This window comes from Ruditapes philippinarum, unplaced genomic scaffold (genome assembly GCF_026571515.1).
Source record: "Ruditapes philippinarum isolate M1 unplaced genomic scaffold, ASM2657151v2 ctg1041_1_1_1_1, whole genome shotgun sequence".
In the NCBI taxonomy this organism is placed as follows: domain Eukaryota; kingdom Metazoa; phylum Mollusca; class Bivalvia; order Venerida; family Veneridae; genus Ruditapes; species Ruditapes philippinarum.
In genome coordinates, this window is record NW_026859119.1 from 254,605 (window position 1) to 274,230 (window position 19,626).

At 34.0% G+C, this 19,626-nt stretch overlaps 2 protein-coding genes across 2 annotated transcripts in view; both read right to left on the reverse strand.

The window, feature by feature from the left end:
* On the reverse strand, window positions 1-12,402 carry LOC132755300 (uncharacterized). The gene is made up of 6 exons (XM_060746153.1): window positions 12,397-12,402; window positions 11,967-12,109; window positions 11,550-11,727; window positions 11,209-11,354; window positions 10,487-10,526; window positions 1-559 (listed from the first exon to the last, which is right to left on the reverse strand). Exons 1-6 carry the CDS (start codon window positions 12,400-12,402, stop codon window positions 278-280), a joined length of 795 nt encoding a protein of 264 aa, XP_060602136.1. The 3' UTR covers window positions 1-277.
* The window catches only part of LOC132755285 (uncharacterized), an 18,359-nt gene continuing 11,135 nt past the window's right edge, over window positions 12,403-19,626 (reverse strand). The window contains exons 2-4 of the mRNA XM_060746128.1: window positions 13,469-14,523; window positions 13,116-13,291; window positions 12,403-12,703 (exon numbers count right to left, since the gene is read on the reverse strand). Coding sequence (XP_060602111.1) covers window positions 12,551-12,703; window positions 13,116-13,291; window positions 13,469-14,523 — 1,384 coding nt within the window. The 3' untranslated portion in view covers window positions 12,403-12,550. The remainder of the gene's footprint in view (window positions 12,704-13,115; window positions 13,292-13,468; window positions 14,524-19,626) is intronic.

The following is a 19,626-nucleotide window of genomic DNA, read 5'->3' on the forward strand; positions in this document are numbered from 1 at the left end:
TAGACAACTTTTGGGGACAGGTACCCATACCCTCAGAAAGGGGAATTTTGCATCATTTTAACACAAAAAGGGGAATTTTGAGTCGTATATAAGTTATTTAGATCTAGGGTATTACACTTACTTTTAAGCACTATTTCCTACCATTAGGCCTACTTTCAATAGCTAGTATATCTTTTACTATAGACCTAACCAAATAAAAGATATAACATGAAGTTGTTCTTAAAGTATCTTTATTCTTCATTGTTTTGAATTTCTTATTACACTCAGGACAACTGACTCAGACATAAATTTTTCTAGACTTGGAAGTGAAATGATTAATGGCCCTCTCAAGTTGATTGTCACTCAGTGAAGTTGCTCCTTCATGAACAATTCTCATAATGTTATCAAGTGTTTCCTGGCTCATTGATGATCTGAGAGGAGTGCAAATACTGTTCATCAAAGAAAACACCCTCTCAACACAGGCTGTTGATGTTGGAATCAAACTGGACAGTAGCACAAAGTAAGACATTACAGGGAAGGTTTGCTGTAATATAGGCTCATCAGTCAACTTCTTCAGCAGAAACTGCACTAACAAAGTTCTATGCTCCTGCGTTTATGAATAAATTATGCAAATGAGCCAGGTTGAGCCGCCATGTTAGAATTTCGGTAAGCGTGTTGGAAATCGATACCTGTTCGTTTTGAAAGCTCGTCCTAACTTACAGTTTCCTTGAATGTAGGAAAACTTGGTTTTGTTTGATTGCATATTGAATGATAGGTATTACAAAATAAATATAATGAAAATCGATCAATAAATAATTGTATACGAGCGTTATAAAGTCAATTTAATTCGTCAGAACAATAAGGTTCTGTTGCAGGGGTATCGGTAAAAAGACTCCTTTTTTTCCCCGTTTTTGAATTTATTTGAACACGGATACAATTATTCTCAAACAGGTTTATGAATATACTTTACGTTGCAACCGAGTTTACCGTGTGTCCATTCCTTATTTAAATTGTCTGAGAAGTTAAATCTGTTTGTTTACATGTAAATGTGTACCGTCATTTTGACCGACTGGAATAAAAACTACCATGACGGTGATAATACCGGATATGTAATGAAAATTACACCGTGTAGTGCAAAGTTTTGGACATTTCAATTTAGCACAGTAGAGCTTGTGACATATGTTATTTTATTATTTCAGAAGAAAACAAATATGAGTGAAAAACAAATATGAGTGATTCCCCTGTTTTCAAGAGAAAGAAGCAGGAAGGGGTAAAAGTCTAATTTTTTTCATAATTTTATGTCAGAAATAGTTTTTAAGTTTCAGAATGGTATCGTTCTAGAAAGTTTTATTTTTTTACTTTCATTGTAACGGATATTAAGCGATGTACTTGAAAATGCAGTGAATAATTATGATTTACTCAAATCAATGAGGCAATTTAATACTGCAAGCTGGTCCTGGAGTGTCTTATAGTACTGATTTTAAAATCAACTTTACAAGTAAGTTCTGTATGACAAGATGCCCCTTACGCACCCCCCCCCCCCCAAAAAAAAAAAAAAAATAAAAAAAAATAACCCTCAAAGATGAGGCTCTAATGGGGTGTTGAAATGTAAAAAAATGCTATTCGATCTCTTAGAAGGTTTATAAGAATTTGATTATGTTGGCACAAATAATCAACTTTGTAAATTCTCTAACAACTAAAAATTTAGAAACTGGAATTTTACAAAAATGAGGTACTTCACGGGACATAGTTATTTTCTTACATTATTATATTTTAAAGAAAGTTCAGAATTGTTATTGTCTCAACTCAATGTACACAACTAAGTTCTTTATAAATATACATTGAAGGAAAACAAATAATTTGAAGATGAGGCCCCATTGGGATGTTGAATTTTAAGTTTATTTTCTCTCAGACAGACAGACACACACTCCAGGGTCCTTTCATTTCCAAGAATTTGCTTGCTGGGTTTTTAAATTGGTTAAAGGGAGTGCTTTACCTTTTATTTGCTACACTTTTGTTAATAAAGCCCAGTCAGGAAACCTCAACTGTACAGCTTATATCTTGCTGCTTGTACACACTTGTATTCGGAATTGTAGTACTGTATTATATAATCGCCTAACTACTACTTTCAGTGCCTCGGTAGTAAATTAATCCACTTATTAAAGATGTTGTAGCTGATTCACTTTCGGGTTTGGGGAGGGACGAACTCAGAAATTTTGATAAGAATGCCAAACAGTATATTTTTTGATCTCACGGTGAAAAAACCTTCGAATGATTAAAATCTATGATGTTTGTAAAGACGACCAAGTCCAAAGGCACTGAGAGTGTTACTATAATCACATTTACTATACTTGCTTTTGTGTAACTAGTAAATTAACATTAACTTTTAATACAAGGTGACGGACTCCGGTACATCATTTTACTATTAAATGCACTGTTCAGATATCACTTATTCGAACTGATGTTATAACTTATTTCTAAATGTGACATCACCAATACGAATCTAGATATATCCCATTCGAACAGGTGATAAATTGTATCCCTTTGAATGGCTTATAATACCTAATCATATTGATGATATCACACATAAGAATTAGCGTGATCATTTATTCAAATGGAACCACATATCTGTATAGATAATATACCCAGTACGATTACATGAGCTTAGCTTTTACAAATGTTGAAGTCATCTACTCGAAAATATCATTTATAGAGACATATGTATTATTTCACCCATTTTGAATTGGTGATATCCCGTATTTACATTGGTGATATAACAAAGGTGCATTTGGTAGTAAAAACAAGGCCCCATAATTGGCACGCTGTATATAATATATTCTTGCTTCCATTTTAATACACTTAACACAGTGTGCTCCTTTGTAATCATAGTGTCTCAACTTATAAAAATTGTGCTGCAGGTGAAAGGATTCATATTATCTATGCTTCTCTAATGTAATCTTGCATTATGAATGTCTAGTGTCATAGTTCAAATGATTTGAAAGGCTAAGTCTATCTGGGCAATTGAAGAAAAGATTAATGGCTATTATATAACAAGCCGATATTTGTTGTAAGTTGCTTTGTTTTATTTTCTAAGCCGAAATGTGTAGAGACACATGTAATGTTTTCTAGACTTAAACTGATCAGGTCATTTGAACTATTTAGTGCTTTGCTAGTTCTAGAGGTTATCCAAAAATTTATTTTTCATAGCTGGCTGTTTAACAAGACTCCCCCGAGCAAGAGTGTCTTCGTTCATCTCAAGATTTATTTGCCAGTAGCCCACCAGAGTCTGAGCCTCTTCATTCTTCCCAAGACTTTTTTGAATCAAGTTTAGAAGAGCCTTTGCCTGAACCCTCTGATCCTATGTGGCAAAACTATATAGATCCCAATAAGGGAGATTTTAATTACATAGAATCTCCAGTTCACTCGTCAACTAACACAGTCGTTCAAGATAACGAACTAGTTGAAAAGTGTAAACAGTTAGAAATTTGCAATGAAGATCTTCGCCGCGAAAATGAGAAACTTAAAACAGAAAATGTAAATCTTAAAACCGAAATAAAAAAAATTGGAGAAAAAATGCAATGCAGATTTGGTAGAGAAGAAAACTTAAAATTGAAAGAAAAGGTGGAAGAACTAACATTTATACTAAATTTGCAAAGTGATACACAAAGTTCTACACAATGAATGTACGTGAAGATAAAGATGAGATTCATCCAAAGTCACTCTGTTCGAGCTGTAGAATTAGATTTTACAAATTTAGGCAAATGGTGCAAAAAAAGAGAGAATTTTTCTTCCACCTTTCCAACAGTGTATAATTTTTTGTATGCACAGTGAAAAAATGTACTTTCTGTAAAAGTAAATCTAAAAGCAAACTTTTATCACGTTGCTCCCAAGATATTTTTTGCAGGTTCGTGCATTCTTGCAATGGTTTGACAACTGCTAATGTCTGTCCAGTATGTAGGGTGTTACATAACAGCGGAGGATGTTGTACCTTTGACAGGTCAACTGCTATTACTATATGAAACCATGACAGTGACATGTAAATATACCGGCTGTTCCTGTATTTCAAACATAAACACATTTCAAAAACCACGAAGAAGTGTGTAGGTTTTGGTAAATACCCAGCTCTTTTCCCCAGCTCTTCTAAAAGTGCGACTGCTGTTCCGAAAATACCCATTTATGACTGTTCTTTTTTTTGTTTGTTTGTTTTGGGTTTTAACTGGTGGAGGAAGACCTCAGGTGCCCTTCCGTGCATTATTTCAGGCACGAACGGGCACCTGAGTAGAACCACCGACGTTCCGTAAGCTAGCTGGATAGCTTCCTCACATGAAAGAATCCAAAGTCCCTGTCGGGATTCGAACCCACAGCGGTGAAGGGCAAGTGGTTTGAAGTCAATGACTGTTCTAATAAGTATTTAAAACAGAGACGCCTTAAAGGTTTAAATGATTTGGTAACAACATTTTGTCAAACAAATAAAGAGGATAAAGGCGACGCACTGTTTTTCATGTTACAACAGCATTTGAAAGACAGTAATGACGTCCGATTTAATGACATAAATGATATATGTAAATCAACTGATTCGAAACTGACCCCAAGCCAGTGCCTTGCTTTGAGAGTCGATACGCTTCAAAGTAAAACTCAATATAAAGCCCAATACAATTTCTTGAAGAAAAATGTTCGCAATCCTTTACAACCTCCAAGTGTTATCGACGATGTAGAACTGTTATACACACCAAGTTCAACGCGTTATAGCATCGAAGGGTTCGATTTCACGGACAACTACTATCACACACCAGCAAAGGCAGTATATAAAACAGACTACGCATGTAAATATACTTCATTTGAGCCACTTGATGTTTTGCAAGACTTTGATCGATTACTGCCAGAATTTGCATCGCCTAACATAAAAGGTGTTCGATGGTGCTACCCTGATGCGATAGCTGGTACTTTGAAAGAGCTTGAACCGAAAATTGTATCTGGTCTGAAGAAAAATAATATTGACCCAAACGATCCTAAAATTTTATTGATAACAAACATTAAAGATGGTGGTGATGGTCTCGGTGACGTGTCAATTCATAAGGAATTATCCGACCGGTTCTTGCCTGACAAAGCATTTAGATTTTCTTTCTGTATTTTTAAAATTGAGGCTGCGGTTGGCGACAATGAACCAGTTGAAATTTTCCTAGAGGAAAAGCCAAATTCTGTTTAGAACTAATCGGCCTCTGTTAGAAGCAATATGCGACGAAAGCAATAGAGCTTCAAGCTTGGCGTGTCTTTTGCCGATTGAAAATGAAAGGTCCTTCATGAAAGATAAAATAATGAGAGTACAACATACTAATGGATGGCGAAGACATTGTCTAAAATTTTTCAATAGTATGATTGACGAAAAGTTGGACAGGAAAGAGAGCGGTTTAGCAGAAAGTTGTTCAAGATACCTTTGCACACTTTGTGAAGCCACCACATTAAGCGCGGTTAAGGACCTTGGCACTTTCAAAATTACAAGAACGTACGATGAAACTAAAGAAATCGCGGAATATATGAGGGTAAATCCTGATAACCTTTCGCACGCGGCAATTGACAAGATTTCCAAGGAGTAAAAAAGGGCCCCTCTTTTAAAAGCTGAAGCGATTGAAAAGTGTTTAGATGCAACTCATGCTGACATAAACCTAGGGTCTTTTTCAAAAAGGTTTTGGTAAGGGAAGTTGCATGCATCACCCAGTGGGAAGCTACTGCGGACGTAAAGCCAATAATTAAAGACAGTGAGGTTAAATTTGATATGCATTTAAAAAAATACTATTGGCATAAACCCAGAGTTAATGATGCCAGGTAATTATGCCAGGGTATTGTTTGATGAAAAAAATGAATCAAAAATACTTGCTTATATCACAGATGGAGAAAGAAGGAAACATTTGTCAAGCGTGCTGCAGAAATTTAGACTCATGAGGAAAGTGTACCGGGCTAAAGACCCAAAGAAGGAATGTCCTGGGGATGTATCCTCATACAAAGTTACAGCTATAGAAATGGGCAGACTACTTCTGGCACATTTTGAATATGCTTCTTGGCCTAATTACCTACACAAAGTAATCGAACATGTTCAAGAAATAATTGAAAGCACAGATGGTCCAGGTACAGTAGGTGGTATAAGCAGCGAAGGGAATGAGTGTGGGAACAAGATTTTCAGACATATGCGGAAAAACATGGCAAGAAAGGGAAACACTCAAGGTGGTCTAAGGGACGTGTTGTGGTGTCACTGGCTTTACAGTAGTCCAGAACTTACAAGTCTTGCTTTAGTAACATTGAAACAGTCTAGATGTAGTTTGTGTTTGGAGGTTGGTCATAACAGACGTACTTGCGCGATGAACACAGTCTTTCCTGATGTTACTGTTCAAATTTGAGTGGCTATTTGTGAACTGCTATTAGTTGTCAAAAATATTAAAAGAGGTATCGAAAGTAATGTGTAAAATTTTAAGCATATTTTCATTAAAAATGACATTACCAATAACTGGAAACTGTGTACTTAGTTTAAATATAGGGGATATTGAAAAAGTAAGTAAAACATGTCTAGTACTCATTTTATTTAACTATGTAGCCATAGTAACCTTAATATTAACACTTGTGGTGGTTTGGTGTGGCTTGCATGAAAGCTAGCTAATATGCTTATATCCCAGGAGGAATAAGCAGACGTTTTTCTTTATCTCGTTTTTCTTATAATTATTCCACTATATCATCAATATCATATAATGCATGTCTTGTTTCAGTAATATGTATTCGCTAAATATTTTGTGTAATCACTATAAAACATGTATGTACCCTTGTTCAGTTGGCTAATTTCTTACGAGATGATACGCGTGGTCTAGGTTGATATCTGTTATTCTGTTGAAATAAGCTGAAACAAATTGTAAAAACTACTTTTTGTGTCGCCTTTTCTGCGAAATTGCTGATAAATTCAGATGTTAAAAATAAGCAAAATATTTGGTTCATTCATTTACTGGTTTATCATAAATATACCATACTAAGTAGTTCAGCTTCGTTTATCAAAGTAAATGTTTTCAACCTAACAATAGCATAACGGTGGTGCAGATAGTATACAAGTATTAAAAAAGAAGTAAATGTTGTGTGCGCACTCAATTTATGTGCACATAATGCTGTAACATGTGCAAAAAAAATAATATTGCATCATGCATGCTACTTCTATATACCAGTAATTACTTATATGCATGTGCTACCGTATAATCACTGTATATATTAAATAAATTGTTATGGTTCATTTCATTTCTTTGTTGTCCTATTTCAATGTTTTCCTTTTTCTACCTTGACTTTTGCAAGTAGAGCATACATATTTCCCTTTAGGGACACCTTTTTCCAGGAGACCAACACAAAACTGGTGTAACCATCGTTTACATTTGCTTTCACACTGAACCCATGCTATAGGTGAAATTTCTGGAGAGTCAGATATACAACATTCATCATTTAAGTCACATGGGCTAGGTCTCAATGGTTTGGTTGTATATGCAAATATTGTCTCCAGAACTCCTCCAACAACCATAATGCAGTCATCTGACAAAGTAAAACTTGAATTCCCAGCAGTACAGTACATAATATCTAACTCTGTACTCTCAATACTCAACGACTGTAAGTCAATAGCATATAATTTGTTGCTGGCTGTTGGGGGATCCGTAATCTCTGCTTCCTTTTGAACAAACCCACCTGTGATATAGAGTATGTTATTAAATGAAACGACACTTTGATACGAAATAAATATGTCTTCTGGAATTGAAGCAGATATCTTATCTAGACTGTATCTACGCTCAGCTACACCATGAAGTTTCAATATGACAAGTTCACTTAATGGAAGTCTTAGTCTTTCCGACGGTGAAGACTCTACCCCTTTGAATGACACACCTCCTGTTATGATCACACATCGTGTCCCTGAAATTGTAGCAATGTTGGCAGTATGGTAGGCTCTAGGCATTACATCCGGAATATCTCTGATTTTTGTCCAGCGGAGTGTTCTTGAATCAAACTCATAGAATGAACCGTCGTTGCAAACTTGAGAAAACGGACTGGCAAGACCAGGTTTATGTCGGTTGGGAAGAGATAATCCGCCATGCATCACTATAACATTTTCACTCAACTGTGTAACGGTATGTCCAGTTCTGCCAACTGGTATATCTCCATTCTGTACTAATTTACTTAATGAAGTTTTTCCGGCAGGTTGACAAATTGTACACTGATATTTGTTCCTAATAAAATCCAACTTGATAAGTTCATTGCTGGTTTCAAATGTGTCTGTATTTAATCCACCCATACAAAAACGGTGCGTGTGTCATACCATGCACTAACAGACTGTAAGCTTGGAAAATGGGCCCCCATTATGTTATCGAATCGCTGTATACTGCTGATATACGCATCATCAGGGTCATGGTTGAATGTCATATGAAATAAATCGTGTCCAAATTTCCATTCGGTTTCCTGAACTTTACGAGCACCACCAAAATATAGGAAAGTGGATTCACTGTCATTAGACTTTAGTTTTATGCAACAGTGTCCTTCAGGGGGAAAGTAGTCATTATTTTGTAAATTTAGTTCGATTCTCTTTCTAATTGCTTTACCTTTTGTAGAAGATTTTGATTTAAATGGGAGAATCTAATTCCCCGGAAATAATTATTAACCTTTCAAATATAAAAAAGGCATCAAATTCACCTGAATATTTCAAAGAGAAGTTTCTAGCAATTAAGGAAGAACATGAAGATTTTATACATATTTATACGGACGGTTCAAAAGAAGGTTGCAAAGTAGGTGCGGCTGTGTTTGAAAATAACTTTACATCTAGTATGAGGTTACCAGATAATGCATCAATTTTTACTGCTGAAGCAAAAGCTATCGATTTAGCATTGTCATACATAGCACAGCATACCCACGATAAATTTGTGATATTTTCTGACTCGCTTTCTGTTTTAATATCCATTAAAAATAAAAAATCTGACAATATCATGGTAAAGAAACTTCTTTTGCGATTTCATGATATACTAAAAACAAAATATGTTAAATTATATTGGATTCCAAGCCATGTAGGAATACGAGGAAATGAAAAAGTAGATGCTTTAGTTAAACAATCATTAAATTTTCAAAAAACTGACTTATTGTTACCTGCTTGTGATTTTAGACCGGCTATAAATAAACTCGTATCATCTGAATGGAAAGCAAATTGGGACAGTGCCGTTTTTAATAAACTTCACGATATAAACCCATCTCTTGATATGTCACCATCTCTATCTCTGTCAAACCGCCGTGATCAAACAGTTCTTCTTCGATGCCGAATTGGACACACTAAAATTACCCACTCTTATCTTCTCACAAATGAAAATGCCCCTTTCTGTGTAGGTTGTAATGAAAATTTTACTGTCAAGCATTTTCTTCTTGAATGTCATGATTTTTCACAGGCCCGTAATAGATATTATTCTGTAAATTCACTCAAAGAACTTTTTAATACAATTCCATCAAAAAACATAATTGATTATTTAAAAGAGATAAACTTGTATTCTAGGATCTAATGGGCTCATTTTTATTGTCATTTACAATGTTTTACATAATATTCTAAGCCTATTATAGCATTCGGCACGATATGGCCAGTTATGTGTTGACGTGCCGTATAATCCAAACAAACAAACAAACCTCCAATCGGAATCTGCAAATGCCATGTTTCTCTAAAATTGTAAAAAGTTTACATTTATTAGATTATTTATTGTGACACAAGTTCCTTAATTCATACAAATTTATTTATTCTCAATTTCGAAATGATTCGTACAACTTTTATTAATCGCTGTTAAGACTCGTTCCACATAGAATCAACCTCGAAAAAAGATAGGAGGCAACGTTTAATTATCGATATTGTTATGTCTTTCTTTAGAACACATGGCTATTTTTGCGATCAAACACATGTTAAAAATATTTCATGCACTTTCCGGGGTATGTTGACCCAAGTTATGTGGTTTTAACCAGTACTCCATGTATAATCACCAAAGTTACAGGGAATTTTTGTACTACATCTAGATTAATTGGGCTTAGACTATTAAACAAACATATAATTTCAACTACTGCTGAAATGATCTCCAAATTTATAATCCTGTTTATTGCGCATATATAGTCTGTTATGCAACTTCCCAGAAGGATATACTCGTATACGGAAAGTAACAATTTCTTTATCGCTTAACTACGTATCTTTCATATAATTAAGACTAAAAGGAAATCAATCTTGATAGAAGATATACACGTTCTTAGGTCCCGAAATATTACCCCTGCAAATGGTGTGCATATTTCTACATACAAATTAATAATATCTTAAAATTAACACTTACGTTGCTTGTCAGCAAAATTGAAACCGAAAGTAGCGGTTGTTCTAAAATTTAATCGAGTAAAATGGGTGGGATTTAACCACCGCGCATGCCCTGTGCGAACGTATTGTTTACATCCGGTCGTAGCATAGGGTAAGAGTGCAAACTTTGTTAGTGAACTGTGGGTCTGATAAATCTGTTTCAGATGCCCTCTGCCTAAAAAGATATAGATTAAAACAGTTGGTCAGAGAGAAAGTTGCAGAATAGCTTTTTTTTAACTTGAAATTCTATCAATATTAATGATAACATACAAAATATACCCCCATATTATATAAAAATTATACTAGAAATGTTATAAAACTAAAATGTTAATGCAAAAATTTCTGGATTCATCATTGTATTTAAACATAATAATTAATTTTATAATATTATCACTAGAAGCTTAAGATCTATATTAACATACTATATATGCAAAGACTTGTTCTCTAATCATAAAAAGGATATTTACACTGCTCATCATCTATGAGCCAGGAAACCAATGGCCATACAATTATTATGCATGATATGAATACAAATACACTCAGTAACACTCACCTTGATAAGGGCCAGTGGCCATTTCACCTAAGTTCCTATGACTAGCAAAAAGTTCTAACATAAGAACTGATCAACATAAACTTCTGAAATAACAAAAAAAGAATAAACAAAAATGCAACATTTCAATAGAAAATAAAAACTTACCAAACAAGAAAATGTGAAAATCCTTTGCTTCTGTATGTTTATTCAGAGTGAAAAGTATATAAAAGAACACTGTAGAAAATTAACTGGCTAACAATAAATAACACAAAATAACTATTTAAACTTTGATATTGCTTCAAATGAAACTGACCAGACCACTTACTTCATTATAAACATCTGATGCTTAAAAGCACTGAACTCTCTTCTGATGATCTCTGCTGGAAATTCTGGCTGAGCAACAACATGATGTCCCATGAAAGTGTCCTGTTTCGCCTCACCATAGTGATCAGCAATGTGGCTAATAGAGGTCTATATCAAATGAAATTATGTGAAATAATTGTATTGCTTTGTGATTGAATAAATGGGTTCTAAACTCTATAAATAAAAGTTGAAAAAATTACTATTAGTATGAAAACTGAATATTCTTGATTATATTAAAATATATATTATTTGGAAAACAACAACTTTACAATTAAGTAAAACATGTTATCTATTTATTTATACCTGTCCATAGTCGCCCAATTCAAGGGGATTTGAAGGTACATGTCTCATATCAAACACAGAGAAAGCACCTAAAGCTGGACTACAATGAAATGCATCTTCGAGCTCCTGTATCAAACTGTACACCATCGGCCTGGCAACTTCTTCTGCGAACTGTTGAATAGTGATTGGCCCTTCATCCCTGAAAAATCCAAAGATCATGCTTATGATGAAAAGACAAATATAACTTGTTCATAAACAGTTTAGTTTCATTAAATTACAAATTACTTAGTTTTAATTCTGACAGTCACTTCAATTGTAATAAATAAAATCATGTCTAACAAGACTGTCTGAAATAATAACTATAAGTTTTTAATTTTTTGGTACAGTTATAAACCTTAAGTCTCTAAAGAAATTATGTTATATAATGAACTTTTTTACCTTAGCCTTCTTGCAAGTTCTCTCCTCTCATCTATCAGATCCCATATCATTGGCAGTTTGGAGAAATAAAGTTCTTCATCATGCACACAATCACCAACTTGAGTTAATCTATTACTCAGATTTTCAAGTTCATCTATGAGGTTCTGAAGTTATAAACTTAAGGTTGATAATGTAACTGAAAATGTAAAGTCTATAAGAGAATGCATATCCATTTATATCTATTCAATTAAAAAAAATGTTTTAATGGAGTAATTGTCAAACATAACTTGATTCAATCGTAATTTGTAACTGTACATTTCTTTGTTGGCATTTAGTTATGTGATATGTATATATGTACATCAATAGCCAAGTCAGAATGATAATTAAATTTGTGTGAAGATTTGACAGTAGTGCTTAACAAAGACAGGCATATTTTTGTTGAAATACTTACTCTCATTTTCACGTGAAAAGTGAACATCACCTTGTAAGTAGTCACTGAATATGACAATGGGCTTCAGCATATCACATAGGGAAGCTGCTGCTGCTGCTATTGTATGTTTGTTAAGTAGCATCTCCCTTAATCCGACTACTTCAGGGCTTCTTGATTAAGTCAATATGGAATCTATCGCATCAATTATGGGTTCATATCTATCAAGGAGGCGGCTGCAAGCCCTTCCATGGGATAACCACCTTGTAGCTGCAGCTCTCAAAAACGTCAGCTTTGTCATGTTGTAGGCCTCCTGGACTTCCATAAAGACCTGAAAATTTTATTTTTTGTAAAAATTCACTGATGGATCATGCAGGTATTGATTTAGTTAATAGATCTAAATGATTTCACATGAATACAATTGGCAGCTTGAATTTTTTAGAATTTAATCAATGTCATCATAATGACATTAACTTCCTTTTTTTTCATATTTCAAGTACAATATATAACATATTTTGCCTGAAAAAGTTTTTTTTTGTTTGAAATATCCGACAATTTATTATTATAATTTCATCTTGTATTCAAAACATGTCATTTAGTGACCAGTCACCTTAAATTATAATTGCATCTGATTTTACAATTTATTTTTTTCGGTTATTACACAAGCAAACAGTAGATTTAACATTCAAATTTAATTAATGGGTGAGCCTGATTGTTGGTAGGACACTACTAAGTCTACTTACAGCAAATCTTTGGGCCGAAAATTTGAACAATTTCCAGATGGCAATCAGCACGGCATCTAGGTCTGAAAGAACTGGGTATTGCTTGACAAGATGACTTACACACAAGGCAAGTCTATGATTTCTGCAGTTAATGTAGAGTTGAAATGGGACCACATGTCTGAATCTGCGCTGTAATCCTGTGGATAAATTATAAAATAATATTCTAAAATACAGTATAAATACCAATGTCTTTATTTATTTAATTACTTTCATTACTGTAATAATGAATGTATTTACATTAATGCCTTTATATTTTTATTAAAATAAAATAGTGTTATGATAAAAAATCTGATAGTTTAATGATGTCCTCTTACCTTTGTTGACCCCACTCATAACATTACAGCCATCAAAGCCTACAAAAATGGCTTTTTTGATATCGATTCCCTTGCCTTGAAGAAACCGTTCAATGGCTTCCATCAAACTTGCTGCATCAGTAGACACCACTTGAATGATCCCAACAAAAACATCTGCCACTTGCTTTCCCTTTAGAAGTTTGATTATTACTGCAAATTGTTCTCGATTAGACTCATCGGTTGATTCGTCAGCCATTAGAGCATAGCATTTGGCATCACGGATTTGTTTAAGGATCTCATCTTCAAATGCAAATGCAATTGATTTGACAATGTCCTGGATAGAAGATGGAGAAGTGTAAGTCAACTTAGGATTTTCATTCACATACTGTTTTACCATTTCATTTTTTATATCAGAAGCCAAGAAGTTCTTGATAAAATCCTCAAGGTTGTCAGTGAGTGCCCATCTTTTCCTAAGCATGAAATGTGAAGTACGGAACAAGGTCTCCAAATATGTTTTGTTCAATGCCTTTTTACTTTCAACTTGTTTTGCCAATAATGGAAAAATCTTCTGTGTACCTTTAATTGATTTGGAAAGGTAGCTTTCTGAAGCCTTTAAGTGCTTCTCAGACTGGTCATGAGTTTTTAGACGTCTTGCTGGATGAGTGCCTAACTTAACTCCACGTGAAATATAAGCAGTTGTCTCATCAGCCAATGAACTACTATACATGAATTCACAGTACTTGCAGCAATAACCTTCTTTGGATGCGCTGTAGTAAAGCCATTTGAAAGTCTTTTCATATTTATTGGTATCAAACAGTCGATTGTCAGGCACCATTACACATGCTTTTTTACTTGTACATATATCGGACCCATTGTCTGAATCATCAGCACTAGAAGTAGAATCATGAGAATGGGAGTCAACTAATACTGCTTTACGTTTTGGTGATTCTTTTTTAGAGACTGTAGTTGATGTTGTGATTTCAGACAAAGATAATGCATGCTGCTTAAATAAATTGTCAATTTTCTTACACTTTTCTGATGTTTTTGACGTTATTCTTTTTGGCTTGCAGCCACGGCTGCAAGCCCATTTGTTTTGGAAAACTTGTTCCGGTTAGGTGGTTTCCTGCTTACATTTGTTAGTGCATGATTGAACGAGAAACCAACTGCAATCGTGCCAATCGCAACTTTTTGGCCCTTTCCGTCACTCTTCGGTTTAATGATTATAGCCGATGTAGTTCCGATTGCAATCGTGACAATTCGGGCGATTCCGTCATACTGCGGAATCAGACGAAGTAATATTACGGAAATCTAAGCTATTTTAGTTACTTCGGTAATCCCAGTTTGTTTATATAAATAGGATTTCTATTTTTACTTGATTTATCGGTTTAAACCGTAATAAATTATAAACGAAATTGTTACGTTTCAATTCTTTTTCAAGACGCAAAAGTTAGTTTCTTTTATAATTGTTTTTGTCTGTATTAGTTTTGTATATTAATTAACATAAATACCTTATACAATAGAGGATGGTTACGTCTCCAAAGGGTGGTCTTGCTTACCAAATCACAGAGAATATTAGTGCATGATCGAGTTATATTTAGATCTAATGAACGCAGTGAGGTAAGTAATAGAAAGAGCACCGAAACACGAGGCTATCTGATTTGTACGAGGGGGCGTAGCCCCGGAGTATAAATCAGATTGCCGAGTGTTTTGGTGTTCTTTCTCTTTTGTATCATAGTCAAACATGACAGCACGTTCCCTGTTGTCATAATATGAAACCCCAGAAAAAATGAACCAATTAACGAGCATTTGAATAATGATATTTCTGCCCATTTCCCTTTCTCTGACGTCACAATAAGTAAACCCCAGCAAAAAGGAACCAATCAACGGGCATTATCTGGAGTGCGGGTAACTGATACCCGCACTCCAGTTACCGCACTGTGCATGTATATGTATACGATTTAACTCTGAGACTTTTTCAACAGAAAGGTCCCCAAACTATGATACAATCTAAAAATAGCCCATGCATATCAATAACCTTACCGTATCTGTGGTTGTGTAACATAGTTGATACATGCTTATTAATTGGTACCACGTAACGAAGTATTTTAGTGCATTTACTTGTCCATAAAGATGCTATATAAATGAAATTAGCAACTGCCAAAACGAATGATTTCTCTGGAAATGAAATGTTCACACTTGTTTCCTTTTCAGTATGATAGAATAGTTAGTATTTTTATTTTCTTTACAAGTTTTATACAATAGAGAATAGATTTCAAATTGTTTTGACAAAAAATATTCGTTTTTACAAAAAAAACAAAAAAACTAAACAAACACTTTATGAAGGCACAACTGTGCAAGCCTTTCCTTTTAAAACGAAACTTTATTTAGTAGTGGTTTTGATTGTGCGACATTTTACTTCGCCACGGTAATATCCGAAAACTCCAAACGTATAACTATCGCAAAGGTAAAAGCCGAAAATTCCAAATGTATTCCTACCTGATCAGTTACGATTAATTTCATTGGACATGAGAAAATAAGGGGAGGTAACTAGTGAAGAAATATAATATGGCTTCGTACTCAAAATTGTTTGTAACCAAAGTAATTACTAACATTTTCGTTTTTTGTTTTGTTTTTTTTGAGGGGAATTTTTTTCTGAAATAGGGGAAAAAAACATATGATCTTGAGAGGGGAATGGGGCCGATATTCGGCCCCAAAAATGGAAAAACGAGTGCCCTGATAGTGAACAATAGGCATTTTGTTGTTCTAATGTACACAATCGTTGAGTACTGTAGTAACAATGGTTGGTAAAAGTGTTGACTTAAAAGAAGAAATGCGGACCTACATAATTTTTTGTACAAAGCTTTGTCAATATTTGATATTTGCAGACCTTTCTGATATTTACACAACCTTGAATGTGACACAGCTAACACAGTTTGCAGATGAAACACAAGTCTGAGAAATTGAAAATGCACCAACATTAGGAAGTCGACAGTGTGCATCTTGTGCCGAAATTTATTATAAGTTAAAGATATTGTTAGAAGAGGTGCTAGATATTCACTTCACGATATTGCACACATTGTTGGTATTTCACGATCGAGTGTACTCTTTAATCTAAAAAGAATATCTTGAAATATAGATCCTTGCAAGATTGATGCCTCATTTATTGTAGTCAATAAAAAGTAATAATAGCCAAACATTTTCTGAAAATATTTCCAAAAAGTAAATTGGCAAATATATAGTATTGTATTTTGTTTCTTTTCTAAACTTACAGATACAAGCACTTAGATCGTCATTTTACAGTATCTTACAAGTACTTCTCTTGTACCATTAATGCAATTTCAATGAAACTTTACAGGATTAATCTGTAGCTCGAGTCTTTACGCATATTGCACGGTTTTTCCGGTTGAATGATTTTTGGCCGAGTTATAGACGAGTTTGATAATAAGGTGTTTTTTTCTGTGTTGCCAGGAACACAAAAGCTTGTCCGGACAACTCCTCATAAACTACTTGTGCAATTTTATCCAAACTTTACAGGAATGATCAGTACCAAGTCTAGTTGTGCACTGTCTGTCCGTCTGTCACAAAACTTGTCTCAACATGAAATTTGCCATCCTTAGGCGACACATGTGATCACTGATCGCTCTTGTTTTCTCTTTTTTTTTTCTTCACCTTTTTTATAGTTTCTGCATAGATGTCTTTATGTACACAGCATGATAAATGGATCACTTAAACAATAAGGGAAATAAGTCAATGTTACAAAATGATCGAAATTGGCAATTATGGTAATTGATATTTGATAGTACATATCGGTAGAACAACGGGGTCAGGACAAGCTACCCAGATGACATTAACGTACAAACGCTCAAGAGACATAATTGTAGAGAACAGCGTTTTCCGTTTCAATTGGCATAAAAAGGTTTCGTGTAGACACAAACTTCCGTGTCATTAACTTTACTATTAATTGAAAATTCTCGTGCAGACAGGACATAAGAAATGCGTATATTAGTAAAGAAGGAATTTTTGACATCAGACATTGTTAATAGAACTGACGACATATTGCCAATTACTTTTAGGTTGATAAACAAAGCAAATGAAAATATAAGTACACAGGTTGTGTTGTTTGTTATACTAATCTGTAACGTTATACAAGATAAACAATATAAACTTAAAAGGCCGTGAAAAAAATAAGCAAACGGAAAATCATTGTATCAGTCATCCTAATTTTAAAAAAATATTAAAGAATGTTTACAAATAAAAACTTTGGGATAGTGATAGCTTTGGTTTAACAATAAAGGATCATGTCAAGGTCATTACCAATGAATTAACAAGAATAAAAGTCATCATTTCATTCAATATGATTTATTGTTGCTGAAAATTGTTTGTATGAAAGAATTTAAAAGTTCAAAGGATTGTTTGTCACAAAGCCTAATTGTGCATACTCTCTAGATTTTGCAATTGATTTTTTATTGTACTGTTATGGTCCCGAATTGTCAATTTTAGAGTAAAGTAAGTTTGTCCGTGCTTCGCCACCAAAAACCGCTTGGGGATTCCAGTGAAACTTCATAGGATTGTTTTTCGCCATACCTGCTTAAATATGCTGGATATAATGTTGCGTTTTTCTTTTGCTGTATTTAAAACTTGAAAATTGTGTGCGCAAGGATGACATCTTTATTTTTATACATTTTTTAGCGATTGCGTTTTGTTATTTTTCGTGATCTCACAAATACGAAAATAGAAAGGGTGCGGTTTTAAATAATGAAAAGGCATACATTGTTGATAAAACAATGACAAGGTTAGCTTTTAAAAAAGCTAGTAGCGACTCGCTTCGTAATTTCTTTCCAGGGGCGTGTTTTTATGTAAAAATGACAGTTCTGTTAGCTGAAAAGACTTCAGCGAACATCAAAATAAAAGTTACATATAAAGTTAAGGAAGCCAGCTCTCTCACTTTAACAAAGAGGAATATGAGTATATATGAAGATGCATGTAAACAGATAGAGTGAAGTCCCTATGTCTATGCACATTTACCATATGGCCTGTTGACCTTGACCAGAAAAAAAATAGATAAGTAGAATTCATAAAAATGTCTCTTTATACGAAGTTAAGTTGTAGTATGTTATTTAGTATTGGAATAAATTGCAGATACAAGTCCTAAAGTAAACACAAGTTGTCAATCAATTCAGCCAGAAAAGCCGGGCTCCTATTAAAAAATAGGATCCCGGAAATTGACCAGTTCAAGAATATAGTTTTTAGAAAAGCCGGGATCATATTACAAAATAAAGAGATCCCAGGAATTGGACAGTTCAAAAATATTGTTTTCAGAAAAGCTGGGATCGTATTAAAACATATGGGGATCCCGGGATTTGACCAATTCAAGAATATAGTCTTTGATTTTTCCAATTAATTAGGCATGTAATTATAAGTATTGTGATTTTGTTAATAAATAGCTCTAAATATATCTGTATCTTAAGTTAAATCAATTTAACTTTCATTACATACAATAAAAAAAACTTAACGTTCAATGGCCTTTCATTACGACAATAATCAATCAATCAATCAATCAATCAATCAATCATAGGTATTTTTATAGCGCGACACTTTATACAGTTATATTCTGTTGCGCTTCACAAGATCCTATAATGTCAAAGTCATTTCCACAGTTTAAAACTATATACACATTTGACGAAACTTTTTATCCATAAAATTGTTCAAAGAGGTGTGCTTTCAGTCTTTTTCTGAATGCAATTTCCGATGCAATGCACTTTAATTCTTTTGGTAGGGCGTTCCACCATTTAGGTCCCATAACAGAAATAGATCTGTCAGCAAGTCTGGTTTGATCAACACAAATATAGTTTATTAGTTTTTTCCTCTATTATCTTATACGATCCCGGATCCCGGGCGTCCCGGATCCCGGCCAGTAAATACATGCACTTAATACCGGAAAGGATAAAATGACCGGAAAAAAGAAAAAGAAAAAAATGCACAGAACCAGATGTCGTTTATGTTAATTAACCAAACGAAAACTTACTACAGAGTAAACAGGACTGGTGAAATCGCTAAATCAAAAGTCAGTGTAAATATGATTTACTGAAAAGAATCCATGAAAACAAACATTTTAATCATCATTATATCTTTGCGCTCAAAACAATACTTGCTGCTATTTAAATATGGCGTGAAAATTG

Coding starts and splice junctions, on each gene's coding strand:
- LOC132755300 (XM_060746153.1), bottom strand. Junction 11,728..11,966: donor GAACTTGCAAGAAGGCTAAG/GTAAAAAAGTTC, acceptor TGGATTTTTCAG/GGATGAAGGGCCAATCACTA. Junction 560..10,486: donor ATTTATCAGACCCACAGTTC/ACTAACAAAGTT, acceptor TTAGTGCAGTTT/CTGCTGAAGAAGTTGACTGA.